At 46.4% G+C, this 24,770-nt stretch overlaps 2 protein-coding genes across 5 annotated transcripts in view; one reads left to right on the forward strand and one right to left on the reverse strand.

The window, feature by feature from the left end:
* The window catches only part of Aagab (alpha- and gamma-adaptin binding protein), a 42,848-nt gene extending 35,162 nt beyond the window's left edge, over window positions 1-7,686 (forward strand). Inside the window, exons 6-11 of one of the 4 annotated variants that reach the window (XM_013010207.1) lie at window positions 402-484; window positions 1,556-1,649; window positions 2,955-3,017; window positions 4,648-4,752; window positions 5,222-5,271; window positions 5,910-7,686. In XM_013010207.1, the coding sequence (XP_012865661.1) occupies window positions 402-484; window positions 1,556-1,649; window positions 2,955-3,017; window positions 4,648-4,752; window positions 5,222-5,271; window positions 5,910-5,987 (473 nt within the window). In that variant the 3' untranslated portion in view covers window positions 5,988-7,686. Of the gene's footprint in view, window positions 1-401; window positions 485-1,555; window positions 1,650-2,390; window positions 2,469-2,954; window positions 3,018-4,647; window positions 4,753-5,221; window positions 5,272-5,909 lie in introns of those variants that run through there. The other 3 variants (XM_013010209.1, XM_013010208.1, XM_013010210.1) reach the window with 3 other exon arrangements.
* Window positions 7,687-16,694: 9,008 nt separating this feature from the next.
* Window positions 16,695-24,770, reverse strand: part of Smad3 (SMAD family member 3) — a 115,923-nt gene continuing 107,847 nt past the window's right edge. The window contains exons 7-9 of the mRNA XM_013010246.1: window positions 22,934-23,071; window positions 20,322-20,466; window positions 16,695-17,388 (exon numbers count right to left, since the gene is read on the reverse strand). Coding sequence (XP_012865700.1) covers window positions 17,265-17,388; window positions 20,322-20,466; window positions 22,934-23,071 — 407 coding nt within the window. The 3' untranslated portion in view covers window positions 16,695-17,264. The remainder of the gene's footprint in view (window positions 17,389-20,321; window positions 20,467-22,933; window positions 23,072-24,770) is intronic.

A 24,770-nucleotide genomic window follows, 5' to 3' on the forward strand; every position in this document is an offset into this window, starting at 1 on the left:
TGTGTGTGTGTGTGTGTGTGTGTGTGTGTGTGTGTGTGTGTGTGTGTGATGATACAGTGACTTGAATTCCAGGCCTCAGTGTCTCGTTTGGCTTTTACTCATGACTCCTGACCAGCTTTTTGCCAATTAATTGAAGAGTCTCACAGACTCTCTTCACAGACAGCCCCCTAAGTAGCTAAGATTATAGGCATAGGCTACAGTAATTAGGCTAATTTTAATAACTTAAAATGTAAATGACAGCTATGGGCATAACTCAAGTGATTGACGCTTGCATAGTCAAGCTTGAGGCCCTGGATTCAAACCCAATACTTGGGGGGGAAAAGAAAAGCAAAATGTAAATTAGAAGATTCAGTGACTGTTTTTTTGTTTTGAGTTTTTTTTTTTTTTTCTTCTCTTTTCAGATAGGAACCAGGGCTTTAGCCTTCTCAACTCATTGGCTGGAACAAACCATAGCATTGGGTCAGTGGAGACCTGTCACTCAGAGGTAAAGATTTTCTTGGATCTTGTCTCCTCTTTAGCTTTAATTTCTCCTTGCCATTATGAATCTTTACACTTTCTTCTATTCTTTTTTTTGTTTTTCTTCTATTTTTTTTTCTTTTCTACTTAAGAGGCAGGCAGTATTAAAAGTAGATGACAGAAGAATGTAAAATAGCCCTGTACCACTGGCTCTGGTTAAGAGAAGGCTAGTTTAGCCCTGCAAAAGGAGTCAGCCCTTTCAAGAGATCTACAGTTGGAGCTGGCCTGTGTTTTTTTTTGCTTAGATACCTTTTTGAAATACAGTAGGGTTTCCAGGGAGCATAAACTTGGGCGCCAGATCTTAAGTAGGAAATGAAATTGGTAGCCGTTCTTTGAGTACTTCTTGGGTATAAAGGCTTGTCCCAAACTGTTGGGACATCATGAGCCGACAGTGCTGTTTCACCATCTGTGCTCAGGTCTCAGGTGCAGGTTCACCTGGCTTAGCAAGCTGGAGCCGGGAGCGGTGCCAGAGCCAGGAGCAATGCTGTGGCATGCTGTCCTTCCAAGGGTCTTTACCATCAGCCTCTGATGAAAGCTGCTTGTGTTGGATGTGCATTTTCACTATGGATCTTAAATTATGCACACAAAACCATGTTTTCATGTAGCAAAATTGTCACACTTCTTAGCCTTTTTCCCCCCTGGGGAAGAATACTCACCAATTAGTGACTTTTTTTTTTTTTTTTGTCAGTTGTAGGGCTTGAACTCAGGGCCTGGGTGCTGTACTTGAGCTTTTTCACTCAAGGCAAGTACTCTACCACTTGAGCCTCACTGCCACTTCCAGTTTTCTTGTAGCGAATTGGAGGTAAGAGTCACTCCAGCAGGCTTCCACCCACAATCCTCAGAGCTCAGCCTCCTGAGTAGCTAGCATTACAGGTGTGAGCCACCAGCTTTGAGTGCCTTTTATGTTTAAATGTGATCTTGCTCCTTCTTGCCTTTAACTGTATACTACTTCTCTCTAGCCAGCCAGTGTGAGTCTTTTTGTATTATCTCTGCAGTAGCCCACTATTAATTTGTGGCTTCTGCGTCTTTTCCTTTCCAGCAGCCTCATTTGCCAGCATCAGAGAGGACAGACTCTGTCCTGGGGCAGCGGGGTGCAAGTAGCACAGCAGAAGCCCAGGTGGACAGCATTGTGGGTAAGCTCCTTCTATGGCCACAGAGATAATGGTGGCCATAAATAACAGGCAGGAATTTGGGGGCGGGGGGAGGTTGGGGGAGGTGAGGGTTCGGAGAGTGCAGGCTTTAAACATGGAGAAGGGAAGAAAATGGACTGTGTATCCCAAGTGAATGTGAGTCCTTGCCCATGGTGATCAGATAAGGGAATAATAATAATAAATACATAACTGCTGGTTCTTCCTTGATTTTCCTCAGCACATCTTGATTCAGATCATCTTAGTCATGGCAGAACCAGGTGGTGAAACAGCTTTAGTATCTGTAATCACTGGGGGTTTTTTCCATAGTATTTAATAGTCCGTATTGGCAGTGACAAGAATAATGCACCTTTCTCGGCCCTCTCGCATCCTTTTAAAGTTCTTATGCATCCACTTTCTCATGTGGTAATGATGTTGAGTGGAGCAGCTCTATCAGAGATGACCTTGAAAGCTAGAGCAATTTAATAACCTGCCCAATGACAGGAAGCATGGGGAGCTGAAGCTGGAATCCATTGTGCTTCCAAAAGCCAGGGCTCCTGTTGTTTTGCTGGGAAACTGCTGATATTTCTGCTCATTGCTATGCTGCTACAGCTCAAATGCAGTGATAACTTTTAAATTTTTTTTCTGGTTATAAGATAATCCATTTAGAAAGCTCAGGTGATTGTTGTAGAAACATAAAAGGTGAATAATTGTATGTATATAATCTCTCTTCACCTTCCATCTCAGTTGAGTCCTCACGATATTGGATTTTAAAACCTGCTGAAGTTTCTGCCATTAAGACAAATTATTAACCACACAGAAGAGAGCATGGTGAGGACAGGAGCAAACCAAGCTACTTTAGAAACATCTCCTAGACTCGATATCCTAACCTTAAAAGCAGAGGAGCAGCGGGAATCCTGAACTCTCATTAGTAAATTTCTTTCTCATAGGGACATCAGCTAGCAATTCGGAAAGTATATATAAATATTTGTTGATCCAGGCACTGGTGGCTCACAGCTGTAATCCTAGCTACTCAAGAAGCTGAGAGACGAGGATTGTGCTTTGAAGCCAGCCTAGGCAGGAAAGTCTGTGAGATTCTTATATCCAATTAACCAGCAAAAAAAAAACCAGAAATGGAGCTGTGGTTCAAGTGGTAGGGTGCCTGCCTTGAGCCAGAAAGCTAAATGGCATCACCTAGGCTCTGGCCCTGAGTTCAAGTCCCAGTACCAGCACAGCCAATAAATTAATCAGTAAGTATTAAAAAAGAAGAAAATATATTCCAGATAATGAAGTAGGTTTCTTTATTTTCAGAGGAAGAAATTACTAATAAAGAGGGGAAGGCTAGAATGGACCCTTTGATACTGGAATCTATATGTATGAACTCATTCTTCTTTAAAAAAATGTGCCCTATAGAACAGCTGAACTAAGCAAAAGGAAAGAAATGTACATTTCACCCGACATGGAAGAAATAACTGTATTGTCGAAGCTCATAGAACTCATAAACTTTATAGACCATGATAAAGACAATTTGCCTCATGAAGGTTAGAATGTGTTTGTTACTTTAACTAAGTATCAGTACCCCACAATACTATAAAATTTATGTAATCACTTAATCCCAATAAAAAATTGCTAAAATTTTTTTTAAATGTGCCCTATAATTAGGGCAATAGGGACATGCATCTAGAAAGTGAGAGTGCGTGTATTAGTATACACACACGCATATATCTTAGTTTGTCCACTGAGCAATCCGGTAGCAGCAGTACCCCAATGGCAGTGAATATGCTTAGCACTCAGATCTTGATTTCTAAAAAACATTCTCTAATAAGAACTAGAGCCATGTGACAGTGGTTTACATCTTAGTAGGCTGAGATCCAGAAGACAGAAGTTCAAGGCCAGCCTAGGCAGAAAAGTTGTGAGACTCTTACCTCCAGAAAAAGAAAATCTCAGCTGGAGGCGTGGCTCAAGTGGTAGAGCACTAGCTGAGGAAGCAAGCCGAGGCCTAGAGTTCAAATTCTAGTACCAGCTACAACTTAATTACTACAAATTTTAGCTTGAGTTCTGCAATATTAACCAGAATGCACGTTAAATGTCAAATTATCTGTATGGCATTGTGGTAAGATGCAAAGAATTGTCATCACCTTTGTCATCCAGGAACTCATAGTCCAAGTCTAAAGAGAGGACTTGCGGTCAAGGTCATGAGCTCTAGAGTTTGATGTAACTTAAGATTATGGGCTCAAATTGTGGCTCTACTGCTAGTAGATATGACCTGAGTACATTCCGCTGCCTTTAGTAGTTTCCTCTTCTGTAAAGGAGAGATAACAAGTCTGTCCTCCTGGGTCATTGTAAAGATGAAGTTAGAGCAGTCAACGGTGCAGGTATTCAAGCCCATTTTCATTGCTCATTGTTCTCAGAAGCACTGGGTGGATCCTATGCAGGTGCTGGGACAGCATCATGAACTGTCAGTGTGGAAGGTACTCTCAGGAAGGGGGCCTGGGACCTGGGTTGGTCAAGGAGGACACTCTAAAGGTGCTGGGCTGGAGCCAGTGGCTCCATACCTGTTATCCTAGCTACTCAGGATCCCAGGCTCTGAGCCAGCCCAGGCAGGGAAGTCAATGAGACTTTTTTTTTTTTTTTTTTTTTTGTCCTGGGGCTTGAACTCATGGCTTGGGCACTGTTCCTAAACTTCCTGTCCTCAAGGATAGCACTCTGCCACTTGAGCCACAGTGCCACTTCTTAGGTTATTGAAGATAAGAGTCTCAGGGACTTTTCTGCCCAGGCTGGCTTTGAACCATAATCCTTATATCTCAGCCTCCTAAGTAGCTAGAATTATAGGCGTGAGCCACCAGTACTGGGCCCATGAGACTTTTATCTCCACTGAGTTACCAAAAAAGCCATAACATATGTGTGTGTGTTTATATATGTGTTTATGTATATAGATATACCTATATGTATATGTGTATGTAGTGCACATATATAAATAACTTGTGACAAATTGTTATTTCAGATCCCATGTTAGATTTGGATATTCAAGAATTAGCCAGTCTTACCACTGGAGGGGGAGATTTGGAGAATTTTGAGAGACTATTTTCAAAGTTAAAGGAAATGAAAGGTAATCAGTTCCATGTGTCAAACCTATTCGCATCTTGATATCCATCTATTTTATGTAGTGGGATCTTATTCTGCAACTGCTAGATTGGATTCTGAGTTCTTGTTTCAAATGTCTTAGAAAACTTTCCTACTTGGGACTGTCTCATCTTCTGTTGTTTAAAAAAAAAAAAATCTCCCAGGGAAAATTCCCTTTCTTCATTCTCTCTCCTCTTCCTTTCCCTTCTTCTTGAGTCCCCCTCCCTCTTTCTTTCAGTATCTCATTAACACAGCATCTGTAAGACCCCACCATTTTATTCACATCATTCCCATCTGGCAAATTTGGGAGACTGAGCTTCTTAATAGCTGCAATGATTATGCCATAAGCGTGTGTCTTTGAAACCCATCTCCCGTCTTCTAGTGTTAGAACATCCATACATCCCAGACTCTCAGTTGCTATTCGACAAATTTCTTAAGATATATTTTTCCCCTAGACAAAGCTGCGACGCTTCCTCATGAGCAAAGAAAGTTGCATGCAGAAAAGGTGAGATAATCAGTCAGGTATTTATTGAGTATCTATAAAAGCCCCAGTGCTTTCATAATATAATTACCTATCACATGTGTGTACTTCTGAAGCCTTTTTGCATAAGCTTTTCATTGGACAGTAACTTAGACCTAGTCAAACACAGCAGTAATACAGTTATGGAAATCAAACTAAGATGTCTCAAATGTATGTTAACTTACACTGAGAGCTTCATTGAGAAAGCTGTCTGACTTTCTGACTCTGGAGCTGGACCACTCTTAGTTGCTGTGGTTTATTATTACCATAGTAGCACGTATTCTTGACAGGAAACTTACGCTGTTAGTGAATGGTATTCCATTATATGATGGTTGAAATTTATCTAGTTCACTTTTAGACATTTAGGCCCATAATATGTGTTTTCTTGATGCTTTGTAATGGAGCTATGCATGTCCTTACCCGTCTTATTTGTATGTAACTCTAATCATGTCTCTAGTAATGCTGCAGATGTGGCCATCCTGGGTCAAAGGTACTTAAGGGTTTTGATACATGTTGCTGGAGAGACTTTTAGACTTCATTGAGCTCAAGGTATGATGTATGAAATGAGCCAAAAATTAGGAAGCAGATGTTGCCTAAAACTTGTTGCATGCTTCTCTCCACAGGTGGCCAAAGCATTCTGGATGGCAATCGGGGGAGACAGAGATGAAATTGAGGGCCTTTCTTCCGATGAAGAGCACTAAGTTATCTCTGCTAGGTTTGACTAACAGATGCTCAGCATTCTTCACCTGGGACTCAGCCCTGCTCAAGCCAGTCATAATTGGCCAAGATTCTACTCACATGTTGGCCGCCTGCCTAGTTTTTAGGGGCCCCTTGATTTTAGCCTTGACTAGGGAATTAAAAATCTTTTCTTTTTCCGCGGAAGGGAATGAGAAGTATACGCGATGAGAATAACTGAGAATAACGTGAAAGTTTCTCAAAGGCTGTTTTTGTTTTAGGAATGGGAGTAGAATGAATCTCGGAGGTCTGCGAGTTCATTCCAGTCATTCCTGCCAGCTTTTTTTTTTAGCATTCCCACATTCGCGTTTAATTGCGAACAACTGTGAGCAGTTTTTCCTTGGTGGGAGATTTGGTTCCCATTCACGGAGATTGCACCTTGAGCTGTGACGCTTTGGGGGGAATAAAGGAGGTGTGAGGCAGCCACACTCAGTGGCCCACAGATTTGTCTCCAACCAAAAACAATGCTTTGGGCATTTCTTTTGAAGTGTCTGAGCTCAGGCTACAAAGAATTGAAAAAAAACCACTGCGTATTTTTAGACTGTAAAGTGAGGCAAAGGTTTCCTGCTGTGGTGGGGCTAAAACAAACCCTCTACTGAATTGCTGCAAGGGCGGAGGGCTGGGAGTGAGAGAAAGAAGACCCAGGGGTATCCTTGGGGAAACAGTGAGCACTCATTACTGAGCTTGTGGTGAAATTATGGTGAAGACCTCGCCTGCCTGAGCCTTCTCCTTGACCATTTGAGATGTCAGAGCTGTGCTGTCACACTTGAAGTCCTGAGCACTAGGCAAGTGTCCCCTCTTCCTGTCTGAAAGCCAAACAGAGATGATTGCCAAAATAGTAGCACAGAGCGGTGGGAGAGGGCGTGCCACGCTAGGCAGCACAGTCTTGAGCACCTCGTTTTACTCCCAGGGCTGCTGGCTGCTCTCCGCCTTTCAGAGCTGCCCCCGAGGGAGTCCCCTTGGTTCTTTACCCTGTGTCCTGTTTGGGTCAGCCCCAGAGAAACTCATCTCAAAAAGGAAAAACGTTAAAGACCAGTAGAAAGTGCCACAGATAAAATCCTTGTTTCCATCTCAGGTGACACTTGTAATGCAAGTCGTTACCTCCTTTGTGGTAGTTACTGCTTTGGCTCTAACCAGGCCCGGCTTCATAAATGGATGGTGCTGGCACCCAGGCTGAGAACTGGTTCTAGCCTTGTGTGGGCTCTGAACCCATTCTCTTAGCAGGGAGAGAGCCAGGGTAGATAGACCACGAGCAGAAATAAGCTCCACACCTGCTCTGGGCACCCCGTGACAATCACTGTGGCGGCACCTGAGACAGGTGTGTGCGAGTGGGGCTTCCAGACCCATATGGAGGTGGCCATTCAGTGGCTAAGCATGCCTGGTAGCAATGGGATGGCCTTTGCCCCTCCCCACCAAGGTCTGGTCAGGTTCTCCAGTGTTCTGTCAGTTGATTGATGTCTCAGAGATGACTGCGTTTCTCTAAGTTGATAAATTTTGGCTCTGGGTTAACCAGAAAGGTGGAACATGCTTTCCTTAAAACACGGAAGGCTTTAGAGAATGTAGTAGGTCACATGGTTGGGAGAAACAGCCTAAAAAAAAAAAATAGCTGTGAACTTGATTTGGTAGATTTGCCAAATTAAAATGTGACTTAATTTGTAAAGCCTGCCGATGTGTATTGTTTTGCTTCTGTTGTTTTCTGGTAGAGGGTGGGGTGGGAGAAGCCTCCAAAGGATTAGATATACACAGTGGAGGTAACCAGATTGTGAAACTCACTAGTTCCAGTCCCCTCACATTTTTATTGTTGTTGTTGTTGGTTGTGAGTCTTGAACTCTGGGTCTGGGCACTGTCCCTGAGCTTTTCAGCTCAAGGCTAGTACTCTGCCACATGAGCCACAGCGCCACTTCCCATTTTCTGGTGGTTAATTGGAGCTAAGAGTCTCACGGACTTCCCTGCCTGGGCGGCTTTGAACTGAAATCCTCAGATCTCAGCCTCCTAAGTAGCTAGGATTACAGGCGTTGAGTCACTGGCTCCCGGCATCTACTAAGCAGTTTTAAGACCTCAGCTTTCTGGGGTGACACCTCAGGGAAGAATGAGTGTTCAGAAGAGTGATCTTGAGCCAGAGCAATTTAGTAACCACTGCAGCCTCTGTAAAGTGACCTGTGCACATGTCGTACAAATTTAACCCATCCAGCTTGGATTTAAAAAAACAACAACAAACCTGGGGCTTGAAACCAAGGCCTGTGTGTTATTCCCTAGCTTTTCTGCTCAAAGCTGGCACTGAGCCATACCTCTGCTTGTGTTTTTATTGTTGGTAAATTGGAGTTAACAGTCTCACAGTTTTGTCTGCCTGGGTGGGCTTTGAACACAGTCCTCAGATCTCAGTCTCCTGAGTAGCTAGGGTTACAGTTGTGAGCCATCAGCACCTGGCTTCCAGCTTGGATTTAAGGTAAGAAGGCATGTTTTCTTTCAAACATTTCTCTTTGTGCCTAGCACAGTGCTTGACACTTGGAAGGCATGGCTCATGTTTTGTGAATATAACCAAGTCTGAAGATCCACAAATATTGGAAGGTACAGAGAGACATGAATAAACCTCTTCCCCTAGAGAAAGTCATGGGTTATGTAATAATTTTATAGTGATGAAGACATACATATTTTTATAATTGTAAAATACACTGTCCTGCCAGAGTATGAGAAGATTGACAGAACCAGTTTGCTTGCTCTATTTATAGATGTTGGCCACATCGGTTTGAGAGAAGCTAGAGGTTCAGGGAAGCTAGACTTACTTTGGCTGAGTAATGTGGGATGTGGTTCAAGGGCCATGGAAGGCGTCAGGCCACTCCTGCAGACGACTTCTAACACGTGAAATGGGATCCATGGCTGATTTCATGCTCCCATTGTGGAGAGGTGGGGATAAATGTTTTTCAGTATGGTTTGATTTGGTTTGGGTTATTTTTTGCATGGCTTGTCAGCTTCCTTTAAGCATTGGGCCAGCCTCTAACAATGGCTTAGAGCTGCCTTAGCCAGTTTGGCCAGGGTGGAAAACAGTCTTAGGAGAACCACTGTCTAAGGGTAAGATGAGAGTTCTGTGGACTATTCTGAGCTTGAGTGTTTGCTAATGCAAAACTAAATTTAGCAAACATGTATCTGGTGTGGTCAGGGTTCTGATTCATCAGACATCTAATGGATGTAGACAAGCTTCAGTGAACGTTCTGATAGGAGATTTATTCTTCACACCCTCTACCTTATATTTGACAGTTGAACTCCAGCATTGAATCATTAAATACAAACCACATTGGAGGACTGACTATAGGTAGAACAAGTGCCCTGAACCCAGTAGCTTAGCTTGGTTTGAAAATAACACCCTATTGAACTTTTCCCTGTAATTTGTATGTTACATCTAAATCAGATGAGCAGAATTCAGGTTTGGGGTTTGGATTCCACTTGCAGGAGGGACTTAGAAGTTTTCTGGATTTCAGATTTTGCCATTGCTTAGGCGTTTACAAACACCACAGGTCTTGTTCTTTGTGAAGTTTTCTCAGAGCTAGTTCTTCTAGTGTCACAAGTATCTTGCTTGGTTCTAAGTTTAGCTTCTCTGGTTTGCAGGATCACCCCCTGTAGTTTTTCTTTTCCACAACTGAAGCAGAAACAGCAGTATTTGGGGCCTGTTCTCGGAACATTACTGAGCCCCATTCCAACTCTTCAGTGATTTACAGTTCTACTTTGTTTCCTTTCGGGCAAGTATTGACTCAGAGCCTGGCCATAATAGTTATTACTACATCCTTGGAACACAGGCTTGGGGGGAAAAGAAAAGAACATTTTTCTACAACCCTTGTGTGGTATCTGGGTGTTTTTTTTGAGACAGTCTCACTATTTAGCCAGACTGGGCTTGAACTAGAGATCCATTTGCCTTAGCTTCCTGAGTGCTGGAATTACAGGCTTGAGCCGCAATTATGTATTGCCTATTAATGGCCCAAATACTCTCTGCCTTTAACAAAGAACTTGAGCAACACAGCAGGTCATATAAAGCCCCCCACCCCACAAAACAGCTTCTAGCAAGGATGGCCCCAGCTACTGTCTGATGAAATGACTAATGATTGTTGCTGTTATCAAGCAGGAGGATTTAATGCTGTAAAGACTCAAGCTCAGTGAGCCAGGGGAAGGTGCTTGAAGGAAACAGTGTTTGGAAAAGAGCATTTTTGTTTTGTTTTGTTGTCAATCATGGGGCTGGAACTCAGGGCCTGGGTGCTGTGTCTGAACTGTCTCTACTCAAGGCTAGTAGCCTACCACTTTGAATCACAGTGCCACTTTTGGTTTTCTGGTGGTTAATTGGAGATGGCAGTTGCATGGACTTTCCTGCCTGGGCTGACTTCAAACCCTTGATCCTCAGATCTCAGCCTCCTGAGTAGTTAGGATGACAGGCGTGAGCCACCAGCACCTGGCTAAGATTCTTTTTTTAATCTGAAGTTCAAGGACATGGCTTGTACCATTTGTGCTTCCCTAAAAACTTCCCAGGATGTCATTAATAGTAAGATGGCTTAATACAAGAATTCAGGGGTCAGCCAATACTGTGAAGCTTGTGTCAGACGCAGAGTGATCATAGCAGAGGATATAGACTTGAACATATAGTTTCTCTTTGCAGGGAGCTCAGAGTCCAATTGAGGTGGCAATAGGAGACATGCCAGCCAAGGTCACAAAGGACAGGAAGCCAGGCAGTATGTGCAAAGTAGAGTGACTATGGGATAACAAGAATCGGGTACTGAGCACAGAGCATGAGTAGTGGTTCTCAAATGAATCCATATCGAGACACCCGGATGTTTCTGATTAGTTTGGGGTGGGGCCTGATCATTTGCACTTCTAGACCCAAGTGATACTGAATCAAGGACACAACCCAGAACTAGAGACTGAGGGGAAGTAATGCTTGAGTGGAGCTGAAAGGAGAGAGGGAAAAGTTGGGCAGATGAGTAAGTGGAAAGTCATGATATGAACAGTTACGGGAATCAGAAAGCAGTAGGTACATTAGGAGACCTCAAATTGTTGAAAGGTTGGTAGGAGGAAGACCTTGAAACACCATGTAGAGTTTGCACCTGCTCCACAAGGACTTGATTGAAGAGCCAAAGGGTTTTGCGCAGAAAGGCACCCCTTACCCCCATACACACACAATCACATTCTGAGAAAATATAGCAGCAGGCTTTTGAGGCAGGGCAGATCAGGGAAAATGAGGCAAGGACACGGGAGCCAGGAATTCACAGAGAAACACTATGTTAGCCCAACAGCTTGACTAAAAAGCCACAGACATTGCTGTCTTGGCTTTAATGCTTCACACTTCCTCACCGAGCAGCAACTATAGTACAAAAGAGAAGCGGCTCTCCCTCGGCCTCGCCTACTTACCCAAATCATATATTCTGGGACGTGAACAAGAATATCTTAAAGACTCACATCGTGAGAAAAACCATTTGGGAAATAAGTCTGATCATAAAAATGTTTACAAAGGAAAGCGTCTCCTAGATAGTCACTTCTCTTGAAGAGAGCACCTGGTAGAACCAGTTTTTTAAAGAAATGCTCAGATACTGGTGTCTTAATGATCCAAGTTTGATAAACAGACCAAATGATAAAACTGTAACAGAAGAATAAAGGGGTTAATTTTTCCCAACATGACTTTCGGTCAAACCCCCAGCTCACTTTTTCACCATAAATATCTGAATATTGATTGCATCTGTTACCAGATTTGCCTGAACTCGTGCTTGGGTAGATATTGTGCTTTTTTGTCTTCTTTACTAAACTGTTTTTTTTTTTTGGGGGGGGGTCCGGTCGTGGGGCCTGAACTCTGGGCCTGGGCACTGTCCTTCAGCTCTTCAGCTCAAGGCTAGCACTCTACCACTTGAGCCACGGCGCCACTTCCGGCTTTTTTCTTTTTGCTTATGTGGTGCTGAGGAATCGAACCCAGGGCCTCAGGCATGCAAGGCAAGCCTCTACCACTGAGCCACCTTCCCCTTGGTCTTGATGTGTCCTAAAATTATTTCCTTCCTTCCCTTCATTTCCTTCCCTTCATTTCCTTCCCTCCTTCCATCCATCCTTGTGACATGAACTTGAAACCTAAGGCCCAGGGCAGAGGCCTTCTCCCCTTTGGAGGACTTCATGGAGCCTCACTGTTTTGGTAGCATTGTCAAGTTTCTGCCTGATCAGGTAGCTGAGTTCAGAGGGTTGGATGGGGAGGTAGGCAGACATGATCTATCACTGTGATTCATGAGGTTTGTCATAAGCAGCAATACAGATAATTATGGTAATTTGGGCACAATTTGCTATTCCTGCACTAAAGGGGAACACATTCAAATTTTAGAATAGCCCTAATAAAAGGCAACCAGGAGTTGCATTTTGATGACATTCCTCTAATTATATAAAAGGACTTAAAAATCCAAGCAGAGTGGAAATTAACACACAGTATTGGCTAAGGTAGAATTCACCAGACCAGACATTAATGGTTCATTTATTCAGCAAAAAAAAAAAAAAGATGGAAAGGGAGCCAGGCCCCAGTGGCTCATGCCTGTACTCACTATTAAGGAGACTGAGATGTAGAGGATCATAGTTTGATGCCAACTTGGGCAGAGATGTCTGCAAGCCATCCGTCTCCAATAACCAACCAAAAGCAGGGTTGGAAGTGTGTGGCTCGAGTAGAACACCAGCTGAGCAAGAATCCAAACAAGCACAAAGCCTTGTGCTGGGGCTGGGGGAAGAGTGTAAGTAAAAGAAGCCAGGGGTAAAAAATACAATGCGGGGCAACAAAGACTGAAAGTATCACTGTGGCTCAAAAGGTAGATCACTAGCCTTAAATAGAAAAGGGACAGGGCCCAAGCCCAAAGTTCAAGCCCCAGTACCAGCATCAAAAAAAGACACAGGCTGAGCTCCAGACCCAGAAGCTTTCCAATGACGTTTATTAGAAGGGCACTTACAAGAGGAAGAGGTGGGGGTGGGGGTGGGGGGAGAGGATGCAACTCTTTAACAGTTGGGGTAAGATGCTTAGACAAACAGGTGCTCTGCTTTTAAAATACAAAAGTTAGAAAAATCTAAAACACTATAAATACATACATGCTTTTTACAAAGGTATCCAAAGGCCAAGCTGGCTGAATAGTGAGGGTTATCCACAATTCCCACATTCTCATCCTGCCCCCAACACAAAACGTAAAGAGTCCATATCAGCCTGTCTACCATGACGGCAGGAAGGGCTATTTGAGGGCAACTTGGCTAAAGACAGCTCCACTTCAGTGAAGTTGGGACCCCAGGGAGAGAGGGGCTTTGCTTCCATTCAGAACCATGCGTGCCTACGCACTGCCACTTGGCTCAGCCTGGTCTGGTGTTTTGGATGCTAGGCCAAAAAAAAAAAAAATGCCTTTACACCCTCCACCAAACACTCAGAACCAGCTCTGCAAAGCTCTTCCAGCCCCTGCCCTTAGGAGGTCTTCCCAACTGTCTTAAAAAAAAAAATTAAATAGTTATCTGTCAGAATGGTTTTAAGAAATTATTACATAAATATATAAAAACACCAGGATGCTAGAGTATACAGCAACACTTTAAAAAAAAAAAAAAGATCAATTACAGGGTCACTTGAGTGTCAATCCAGTTTACACGTGAGGTGAGTCTTACGAGGTGGTTTGAACAGTGTCTGTGTGTTCTGCCATCTCCTCTGATGGTCACACCTCACCCCCCATCACAGATAGTTCTCTAACAGACATTTGCCTTTTGTCCATTTGGGAAGTGTCTGGCACTCCTTAAGCAACTCCGTCCATTGTGCAGACATGACTTGAAGGGGTCCAATGAGGAAACGCTGGTGCCACATAGAGAAACAGCGCCAACCTGGCCGTTGTTAAGTTTTCTCCTGGAGACACGCAGAAGCGAAGAAACCCAATTTCAGACAGAACAGGCCAGAGCTAGATCTGTGCCATCTCCAGCAGCCTCCTTGGTAAACAAGCCCATAGCAGCCTGCAGTTCTCTTGGCCAGTCTCTCCTTTTAAGGATTAAGGAGACAGTCCTGGAGCCTCAGGAATGGCAGCTCCAGGACTCAGTGTGAAACCAGACAGCTCACACATGTGTGCCACACACTTATAGAAAACTTGTGATTTGAGGGGGAAAAAAGTATCTCTGGAATAGGTCCAAATGAGGAAGCCAAGGGGAGATGAAGACAAACCAAAGCACACAAAATATGCTATAGCATCCTTCAGCCCATTAACAATTTCAGAAAAGAATCACAACTTGAGACACCAGCAGGTCAATGGCGAAGCCTGCCCAGAGGTCTCACCCTTGTAGGCTCTTCATAAAGGTCACTGTCCCCGCTTCTGACTTCAGGCTTGTCTGGAAATGCCAGGCTGTCTGCAGCCGAGCTGGGAAGGTTGTCAGCACAGACCCGTAACCCACACCGACTTGGGCCGCTACCTGCGTACACACTGGACGGGTTTGAGTGATGAAATTAACTTGGGAAGGAAGGGGCAGAGAACAGGAAAGAGACAGTTGGCTCTTGGAGAGGTGCTGAGAACAAGGTTCTCTGCCCAGTGCTAGGGATATGGTTTAGTGTCAGCACAAGCCACAAGATGAAGATACTGGGCAGAAGCCTGGGGCAGGAGACAGCACACAGGGTCACACCATGCTTAAAATGGCTGAGTTAGATGCTGGTGACTCACACCTAGCTAGCTATTCAGGAAGCTGAGATCTGAGGATCAAGGTTTAAAGCCAACCCAGGCAGAAAAGTCAAACTGTTTCCAATTAATCACCCAAAAAAAAAGCTAGAAATGGAGGTGTGGCTCAAGTGGTAGAGCTCCAGCCTTGAGCAAAAAACATAAGGGACAGTGCATGACCCTGAGTTCAAGCCCTAATACCAGCAAATAACAAAACTGCTGAACGATCTGTTTGAAACTGTCCCAATGTCCTCTTTTCCACTTCAATTGTCCTTTTGTTTTACATGACTAAGTGTCATTCATACAGGCTTTTAAACTAAGAAAACTGGTTTTATGACTTAAGAAGGCCAATGATAGTACTTGGTCCTAAAAGACCTATGTTGTGGTCCATGACGGAAATAGCACTACCTTCTAACCTCATGCCCAAATTAAATTTCAGGGTTGCCAAAGGGAGAAACCTGCCTACCATTTCTTCACATCCTCCTTGGATAGCTTGCAAAGGAAAAAAAGGTTAAGAAATAGCCTTGAAGCTAGTTGAGACACCCTCAACTTCAGGCCCCTTTGAAACAGGCAGACAGTTTGAGCATTGAAAATGGAAAGACACCATCCACATTCAGCCACACTGGGCCACCCAGTGGGCTATAGCAAGTGTGCCACGGAAGCCGCCTGGGAAAGACCCTGTAGCAGGTGCAGAAATCAAGCCACTCAGAAACCATTGCCCCTGGCTTTTAGAACAGAGACAGAGCCACCATTGGAATTCTGCCCCAGATCTCAGAGCTGACTGGGGGGTGTGAATGTCCGGGGGGGGGTCCCTAATCTGCAAACAGTCCACAGACCATTCCAAGGCAAACTCAAACTTCACACTGTGGCATGTAGACCTCTCAGAGAACGTGTATTGGCAGCCTTCAGGGAGACTCAGAAGAGGTAAGGGATTCCTTCCTTCTCTTCCTGGCTATTCCAGAGGGTTGGGGAGCAGCTCTGCTAACCAGAAATCTCCCCAGTTAATGTTCCCCAGCATCTTCATAGAGCATCAGCAATGTCATCACATTGGAGGTTCCCAAACCTGTTGAAAAGTAGACACATTCCTTCCTTCCCCTAGAGTAAGATAGGACTTTATAGGAAATCCTGTGAAGTCCTTTTTCCTGGGATAAATCCATGCCCCCCCCCTGTCCAAAAAAAGGTGGGATAAATCATTCAATTCACACAAACAGCAGCAAAGAAGAAGCAATCCTGTGTGCTGTATTCTGCTGAAGGCCAGGAAAAGAGGAGGTCTCCTTTTTATTTTTGTTTTTCCAGTTGAAATAATTTATACTAGTTTTCTCCCTTATTACCACTGGTAATCATCAGTTGTCACTGATGATTCTCTACCAGAAGCAAGAGAACTTACATCCCAGGGTGAAGATGACAGGTCCCTTTTGTACCATGCTCGAAGTTTTCAAAGGTGAAATAAGTGTTTTTTGGTTTTTTTTCTTTAATAGCCCTTTTCATTCACCTGAGCTCTTTCCCTTCTGGTGAGTTTGCTTCTGTAAATTTCAGCTTCCAAAAGTGCTGGCAGAACCTGGAAATGCCTCACCTTGGGGAGACAAGAGTTACTGATCTGGCTCTTAATTTCCCCAGTCAAGATGCTGAGGGGTGCCTATTTTGTTTATAATATAAACGCTTAAAAAACAGCATATGATACAGTTGATTTAATGAAGGCAGCTGGCTACAGAAACTCGCCAGAGCCACATACATGAGAATACGGTGCGAGCTTGGAGACCGTCCAAGATGCCCTCGGTGGTTGCTGCCTCTGGCCCATGACTCCCGCCACCACGGCCCACACTTTGTGTGAACTGTTACCATCCTCCAAATCTTGAGAGTAATGTGAACCTAGGACCCCAGACACTAAGCCAACCGAGAAAGGAAAAGGGCATTTTGAGAAGAGAGATGGCTCTCACCAACTTTTACCATGGTTCCACACACTGCTGAACACATGTGCTGTGCCGAACACATTTGCTGTGCCGAACACATGTGCTGTGCTGAACACATGTGCTGTGCTGTTCTGAGGGGAGAGAGCCCGACAAGTCCTCCTTTACCCAAACCACCATGTTCACCAGGTGCACAACACTGCCAAGGTTAGGGAGGGCCGCGCCGCGCCTGCTTAGTTGAGAAGATATTTGTCAGAAGTGCCAAAGAGTTTAGGAACAACCCTCCAAGGTTGAATTCTACATGCAATCCAGGACAGGGCTTTCTTGGTAGCTGGTGACATGGTGACATCCCACACGACTGTCATTAAAAGAGAAGGCTGGGGGAGGGGCAGTGGTGAAACTGCTACCTGTTGGCTCAAGTGAGCAGAAGCCATTTCTTGCCTTGCAAACCAGAGTAGAGGGCACGTGTATTCAGCACACATAGCTGTCCATGAAAGCCCATTTCCGGGTTTGCTTCTGTGTTTTAGAGAACAGGCCTGTGCCACCTTAGTTGAGAGAGAGAATTTTCTTCCTTGATGAGAATAAGTTGAACGGGTGCTGAATTCCTCCATCTCTTCCATGGCGGTTTTCCCCCATGCCTGCCCTTTCTCCCTCCCCTTCACATCCAGGGTCTCTAAGACACACTCGAACAGCGGATGCTGGGGGATCCCATCTGGGTAAGGACCTTATCAAGCCACTGCAAAGGCCCATTCAGGTGTAGCTCAATCCAGCAGGGAGTGCTGGTCACTGTCTGTCTCCTGAAAAGAAAAATAAACAGGAAGAGACGGGATTTTAGACATCAGAATACCATTTCCTGCTTTAGTGATAAGGTGCCTTACCAAAGCCAAAAGAGTATCTCACCATGTTAGACACTGCCCCACGACAGATAAGATTTGGATTCCTAAAATTACCAGGCCAAAGCTTCAGCAAGTCAAGGGCTCTTAGGAGGAAGAAGGAAGGCCTTTACAAAAAGAGTTAAATGCAGCTGTGCACTAGTGGCTCACACCTGTAATCCTAGCTCCTCAGGAGGCTGAGATAGGAGGATCACAGTTCAATACCAGCAGGGGCAGGAAACTCAGTGAGACCCTTACTTCCAATTATCCACTAAAAAGCCAGAAGTGGAGGGGTGGCAAGCCTCGAGTGGAAAAGCTAAAGGAAGCACCCGGACCCTGAGTTCAAGCCTTAGTACCAGCACACAATAAGCGTTAAATATATAAAGTCAAGCTCAGGTCCATGAGGCCCACCAGTTAAGAGGGACAAGCCTTTGCCTTAGAAAGGCAGAGCTGCTTTCCTTGGTTCTTATCTGGGCCAATGGGCACCTGCAACCTCTCATCCAATCTGGAGGTGGGGGGCAGTCCTTCAGGCCACGATGACGCGTGTCTGTCTGATGGCGGGCATGTGCATGCAACACCAACAAGTCCCACATGCCTCCAGCTCCCAGTGTGCTGATAGAATTCCCATCTACGGTCTTATTTTGGAAAATCTTACGAGGAAAGAGTACGGCTAGCCGTGGAACAATTACTGGAAAAACACTAAAGGCGCACCACACGTTTTCTTTTCCCCCAAAGCACTTTGTGTGCATTTCAACCCCGGGGTGACGCAGCTCACAGGCGGCCTTGCAGAGGCCTGGGCTGAGCAGAGGCTATCCGCTGTGGCTGGAGGCCCCCGTGCCAGCTGGAGGTAAGAGGCCTGGGCCTCGCCATTTCTGGCCTCCTCCCAGAGCAGAGTGCCGGGCTGAAACCTTACTCTGCTTGGCCCAGGAGACAGGACCAGGGCAGGACTGTTCTGGGAAGGGGCCGCACCCGCTGGTTAGGCTGCCCTGCCTCTCTGCCAGGCGTCTGTGACGCAGTAAAGCTGCACAGGACGGGGTGTGCTGGCTGGGTGGACCCCCAGGAAAAGGGCTTCTGACATCCCCAAGAACCTCTTCCTAGCACTTTGCTGACACACTAGGTCCAGGGGCTGCTGTCCTGGTAGGCCTGAGGAGAGGGAGAGTTCAGAAATAAGCCCTAAGTGTGTCTGCCTCATAAAGGGGTGTCCCCCTCAAGCTTCAGCCTCCATTATCAAAAGCAGATAGGTTTTTGCCTGGCTCATTTCCACTGGCGGGGAGGGAGGGGGGGCGCATTTTGAACTATTTCCCTTCCACACTGCAAAACAGTACTCATTTTTTTAACCTTTCACTCTTCATTCCCTAAGTGAATTGAGCCAGGGCGAAAAGGCTAGCAAAGACATTCCCCAGCTCGACCTGTGGGTCTAGGCTAATGTCTTCAGCCCATTACAAGAGGATTGTAAGTTCCTCCTGGGGTCTGACCACTTGATTTCCTGGGTCTTCTGGGGCTTCAGAAAAAGACTTCAAAGACCAAGGTGCCAATGTTCCCTGGCACTCTGGGGCAGATGGTTAAGGAAAGCAGTTTACAGACTAGTCAATGGAGGAGGAGAATGTCCACACCACCATCCTGTGATGGGAACCCGACTTTCTGTAAGCCATATTCATCAGGCTTTTATTATAAGCTGTGGTCCAGAGCCAATATTGAAATGGGTTTGGCTGGGGTGAAGAATGACTGCAAAACAAAATAGATTCCAAACATCTGGGAAAATGAAGAGAAAAGAAAGGGAACTTGGAAGGAGCTGGCTCCAGGCGACGTGTAAGGCACCACTGCGTCTGTCTGTCTGTCTGTGCAGGGGCTGAGGAGGAGGCGTGAAGGAAGGACAAACAGCTCTCTGCCTCCGCCTCTCAGGCAACTTCTGACTGCATGCAGCAAGAAAAGGAACTGAATTTTTGTTCAGACCAGTTCCAATTCAAACAAGCAGACCGGACCGGGTAGATCCGACTACAATCAGCTCCATATTTAAAGCTGGATCTGGAACTTTTTAAAGAAAATGTGTACAAGTAAACTATTGTATTATAACCACGCAAATCCATCTCCTCTTCCTCCTCCTCCTCTTTTTTTTTGGGGGGGGGGATGGTGCTGTTACTGGGGCTTGAACTCAGGTTCTAGATACTGTCCTTTAGCTTTTCACTCAAAGCTAGTGCTCTATCACTTGAACTACAGCTCCACTTTTGATTTTTTGGTGGCTCAGTAAAGTGTCTCACAGACTTTCCTCCCCAGGATGGCTTCAACCCATGATCCTCAGATCTCAGCCCCCTGATAGGCTAGGATTATGGGGATAAGCCATTGGGTCTAGCTCATCTCCTTCCTTGATGGTTGTTTTTCATGTCTTTAGATGCTTGGGGTTAACCAAGATCCCTGAGTTAGAAATGCAGTCCTAGGGAGATGTGTGGGGGAGAGAAAATGGGGTGATGACTTCCTGGATAAGATCCCATCTGCCAGAAAGACAGGATGCAGCAACTAGAAGGGCACATGTTTGAGGCTCAGCCATTCTACCGACCAAGTGATTTCAGGCAAGTCCCTTCCCCGCCTAAGGCCCCAGTTCTGAGAGGGGACCAGTGGAACCTCTCAGACCTGTGGGGAAGAGGGCATGGGATGTGTGTTGACAGGGCTGAGAAACTGCCAAGCACCCAGGCAAACAGGGTTCTCTTCCTGTTCATCCGGGGCTGTCTATCCCCACCACCTTGTGCCCCGCTTCCCAGACCTGCTCCACCGACCCATACTTGGTTTGTGAATCTCCATGGAGCCTCCACTCTGACAGCCTGGAATTTTATCCCTACAGCTCTAGGCAGCCCGGCACTGACCTGTACTCCGCTCCCCAGCCTTTGACGAAGCTCATGCGGATGGTACACATTCGCGTCAGCTGGTACACAGCCTCAAAGCCCTGGTTGACAGACTGAGCCAGCAGGGCAGCAAACTCCTGATTATTAAAGATCTTCAGGTTGCATCCTGCAGAGAACACAGAGAATGCTGGGCAGCGGCAAGGCGAACCCTGGATCACACCGGACACAAACTCCACATTTAGCACAGTGCCAAAGACGAGCCTGCTCAGCCCTTGTCCTTCAATCTGCCTATTTTATCCAGGAAACACAGCTCGTGAGGGTAGAGATTGAAGACTGGACCATCACCCACACACACACACACACACACACAAACACACACACACACTCCAGCTGTGGAAGGCTCTGATAGAAAACTGAGGAGGGCCATGAGCACATACCCTGGGCCAAGCAGGGATCCAAGAATAGGAGACCCAGGCTCTGGTGTTTGGCCTGTATGATCTGATGGTGGCTGGGGGCCCTAACTGGGCAACAGGAAGGCCCAGAGAGGGATGTTGGTAATACATGCCCCAGACCCTGATTCATGCTGTATCAAGAGGGAAGAGACTAGGGTCACATTTTGGCCTTGTACAAAGTAGGGTTGAAGTCACACAACCTACTGAAGGAAGATATCCAACTCAGTAGAATGGAGACAGGCACAAATAAAGTTTAAAATAAACCTCTCATCTGAAGTCCTCCAGCCCAAGTGCCAGGAATGTAGCAATCAGAAAAATGAAGACAGACGCACATCAGGGCAAAATCAAAGGTGAGCCAAGGTGATGCTAATGATCGGGCCAGCACAGGTCTCTGCTCTGCCGTGTACTGCTGCTGGTTGCCTTTGGGATCTGTGTCGTCTCTCTAAGATGGACTGGCCACCCCAGTTCCATGACTCTGATCTGACAAATGCCACCAGAGTCCGCTCAGTCCTCACCAAACAGCAAGCAGAGGGCCAAGATTACAAGTATGCTTCCGCTCCTCTCTTCCCCCGGAAGTGTGGTGGAGCCAGGTCCAAACTTTGCCAGATCCGCTGGCAAAGCCAAGAAGTAGAGGAACACTACACAAGTCATTCAGTCCAGGCTCTTCACTGCCCTGGCCACTTGCTGTGTGTCCTTGGGCACACAGCTTAACCACTCAGAATTTTTTTTTTTTTTGGGTCCGGTTGTGAGGCCAGAACTCTGGGCCTGGGCGCTGTCCCTCAGCTCTTCAGCTCAAGGCTAGTGCTCTACCACTTGAGCCACAGCGCCACTTCCGGCTTTTTTCTTTTTGCTTATGTGGTGCTGAGGAATCGAACCCAGGGCCTCAGGCATGCAAGGCAAGTGCTCTACCACTGAGCCACCTTCCCAGCCCACCACTCAGAATTTGTTTCCTTAATGTCTCTACTGCAGAACCAGTGCAGCTGGAGAGAAGTAAATGCAATCAATGACATAAATGTCTTTTTGTAAATACAAACTACAACACACTGAAGAAGCCTGGAACACTGCTGTGGTTTGGGATTGTCTGTGTTTTGAAGTTTACCCTGCCCAGTCACCTGCCACTCCGTGAGCGGGAGAAGAGGTGTGGGCTGTGTCCTGGCCTGGCCATGCTACCTGTCAGGCCAGTTACAAGACTACATTCTGGGAGCGCATGTCACAGGACAATGGGCTCTGGCTGGGGGAGCCTCCTGCTTAACTGTGCTATTTAGGCCCAGGCATGTGCCAACTACATATTGGGCTCCACCTGACATATGTTCTTGGAGACCAGGTGGGTTGAGTTAGCCTCACTCAGAAAACTCGTAACGTTCCACCAAGATAAAACCAAAACTTTCTCAGGTCCTCCTGTCTTTCACCTGGTCCTGCCATGTTCTTACTTCACACCTTTGCCATGCTGTGTCTGTCTAATGCCTTCATTGACTCCTCCTCCTCCTCCTCATGGAAGCTTTCCCAGGCTATCCCCAGTAAGAAGTGCCCTCTTGGCTCAGCTTCTCACCGTGTGCGTGTGTGTGTGTGTGTGTGTGTGTGTGTGTGTGTGTGTACTGGGGCTTGAACTCAGAGCTTAAGCACTGTCCCTTAGCTTTTGCACTCAAGGCTAGTGCTCCACCATGTGAGCCACACACAGCTTCACTTCCAGTTTTTGCTAGCGAATTGGAGATAAGAGTCTGACAGACTTTCCTGCTGAAGTTGGCCTCCTCAGAGGCCTCTTGAGGAGTCAGAATGACAGGCATGAGCCACCAGCTTGTCTTTTTCTTTTACCCTACCTCAGAGGTAGGGTTTCCATCCATGAGGATGGAAACATGCCTTCCTCCACCTCTCCAGTACCTGGCACGGACCCACATGCCATGTATGTTTGTGGGAAGAGCTGAGGGAAAGGAAAGAGGAAGAAGGAAGGGAGGGTGGAAGGAAGGCAGGCCGTCAGCTACATACCTAGCACAGCAGGCAGGTGCCCAGGTTAAAGGCGGGCTGTTGGACACTGCCCTTTCCCCCTGAAGGTTCAGGTAGATGGGCACAGAGAAAACCCAACTAACAATGCCAACACGGTAAGGAGGAAAGGCAGAGAGAAGGGCTCTCTCAGCACCTCAGCCACATGCTCCGAGGTGAAGACCCCCTGGGGGAGGGGCTTACCTGGGGGGATCTTGCAGACAGTGGCTGGGTGCCAGCCGTAGCGCTGGTTACAGTTGGGAGACTGGACGAAGATGGCGCTGTCGCTGAGACACTCAGCAAACACCTCCCCTCCGATGTAGTAGAGCCGGACGCCTCTCCCTGCATGGGGTTTGGGAACAGCGAAATCAGGACACTTCTGAGGACCCAGAGCCCAGCCTGACCTCCAAGTATGGAATCTGTGGGTTTCTAAAGAAGGGGAAGCAGATGACAGAGAAAAAACAACCTACTAGCTCAATGATGACCTCTGGGCCTGAGCTCCGTCCTCTTTTCTGTTTTTGTTGTTGTTGGTATGCCAGCACTGGGACTTGAACTCAGGGCTTCAAGCTCTTGCTTAGCAATAATTGCTCAAGGCCAGAGCCCTATCACTTGAGTCAAATCTCCAGCTCCCTGAGCTCCTTTCTGGAGAAGATGGGGACAGTACAGCTGCTGTGACCATGGTGGCTGCCAAGGGACAACTGCCATTGCCCCTTTTCCCAGCCTGCTGTTCTGGGTCCTTTTCTACCCAAAGTTCAGCGGGAAACAACCTCTGAGCTTCGAAAGCCCACAGCCTGAAGGACGCCGCCACTCAGGGCTAGCCCATATATTTGCAGATTTACTTTTCCCTCATCTCTTAAATCTACTCCAGATGGACAGAAATTGATTTTAAATGGACTCAGCAATTCCAGTGGTTATATAAATACTCGGTGAGCTGGGCTTAGTGGGGGATGTCCCTTCCCTAGCCGGGAACTATAGCTGATCCATTCCCAGTGTGAAAACCAGGAAAACCAGAATCTTTCCAGGGTCACATGGGTATCTGACCTGTATGAATGACTTGATATCCTTTTCCTCTGGCCCTTCCCGACTCCCATCCCTCCTTCCTGAACCTCCATAGGACTCAGCGCTGGGATCTCTATGGAGGGGAAGTGTGGTGATAGAGAGACCCAGCCCACAGAACCTAGGCCCTGGGCTCACAAAATCCCAACTTTCCCTCTAACAACCATAGAATCTTCTTCTTCTTTTTTGCCAGTCATGGTGCCTGAAACTCTGGGTCTGGGCACTGTCCCTCAGCTCTTCAGCTCAAGGCTGGTGCTCTACCACTTGAGCTACAGCACCACTTCCAGCTTTTTCTGCTTATGTGGTGCTGAGGAATCGAACCCAGGGCCTCATGCATGCAAGGCAAGCACTCTACCACTAAGCCACCTTCCCAGCCCCTAGAATCTTCTTTTGTTGTTGTTATTGGTCATGGGAATTGAACTCAGGGACTGGGCGCTGTCTCTGAGCTTTTGTGCTCGAGGCTAGCACTCTACCACTTTGAGCCACAGCACCATTTCTGGTTTTCTGGGAGTTCATTGGAGACAAGAGTCTCATGGACTTTCCTGCCCAGGCTGGCTTCAAACTGTGATCCTCAGATCTCAACCCCCTGAGTAGCTAGGATTACAGGCATGAGCCACTGGTGCTTAACTACTACATTTTTAGCTGAACTAATTTCTGTCAGAGACTAGAAAGCAAACCAGCAAGAATGAAGAACATGAGACCATGCTCAGAGCATGAGATTGCCCTCCACCTCCAAAGCCCATTGGCCAATCACAGGGTTCCAGGATGGTATTTGAAGACATATATATATATATTGGGGGGGAGGTCCGGTCATGGGGCCTGAACTCTGGGCCTGGGCTCTGTCCCTCAGCTCTTCAGCTCAAGGCGAGCGCTCTACCACTTGAGCCACAACGCCACTTCCGGCTTTTTTCTTTTTGCTTATGTGGTGCTGAGGAATTGAACCCAGGGCCTCAGGCATGCAAGGCAAGCGCTCTACCACTGAGCC

This window comes from Dipodomys ordii, unplaced genomic scaffold (genome assembly GCF_000151885.1).
Source record: "Dipodomys ordii isolate 6190 unplaced genomic scaffold, Dord_2.0 Scaffold11, whole genome shotgun sequence".
Taxonomy (NCBI): Eukaryota; Metazoa; Chordata; class Mammalia; order Rodentia; family Heteromyidae; genus Dipodomys; species Dipodomys ordii.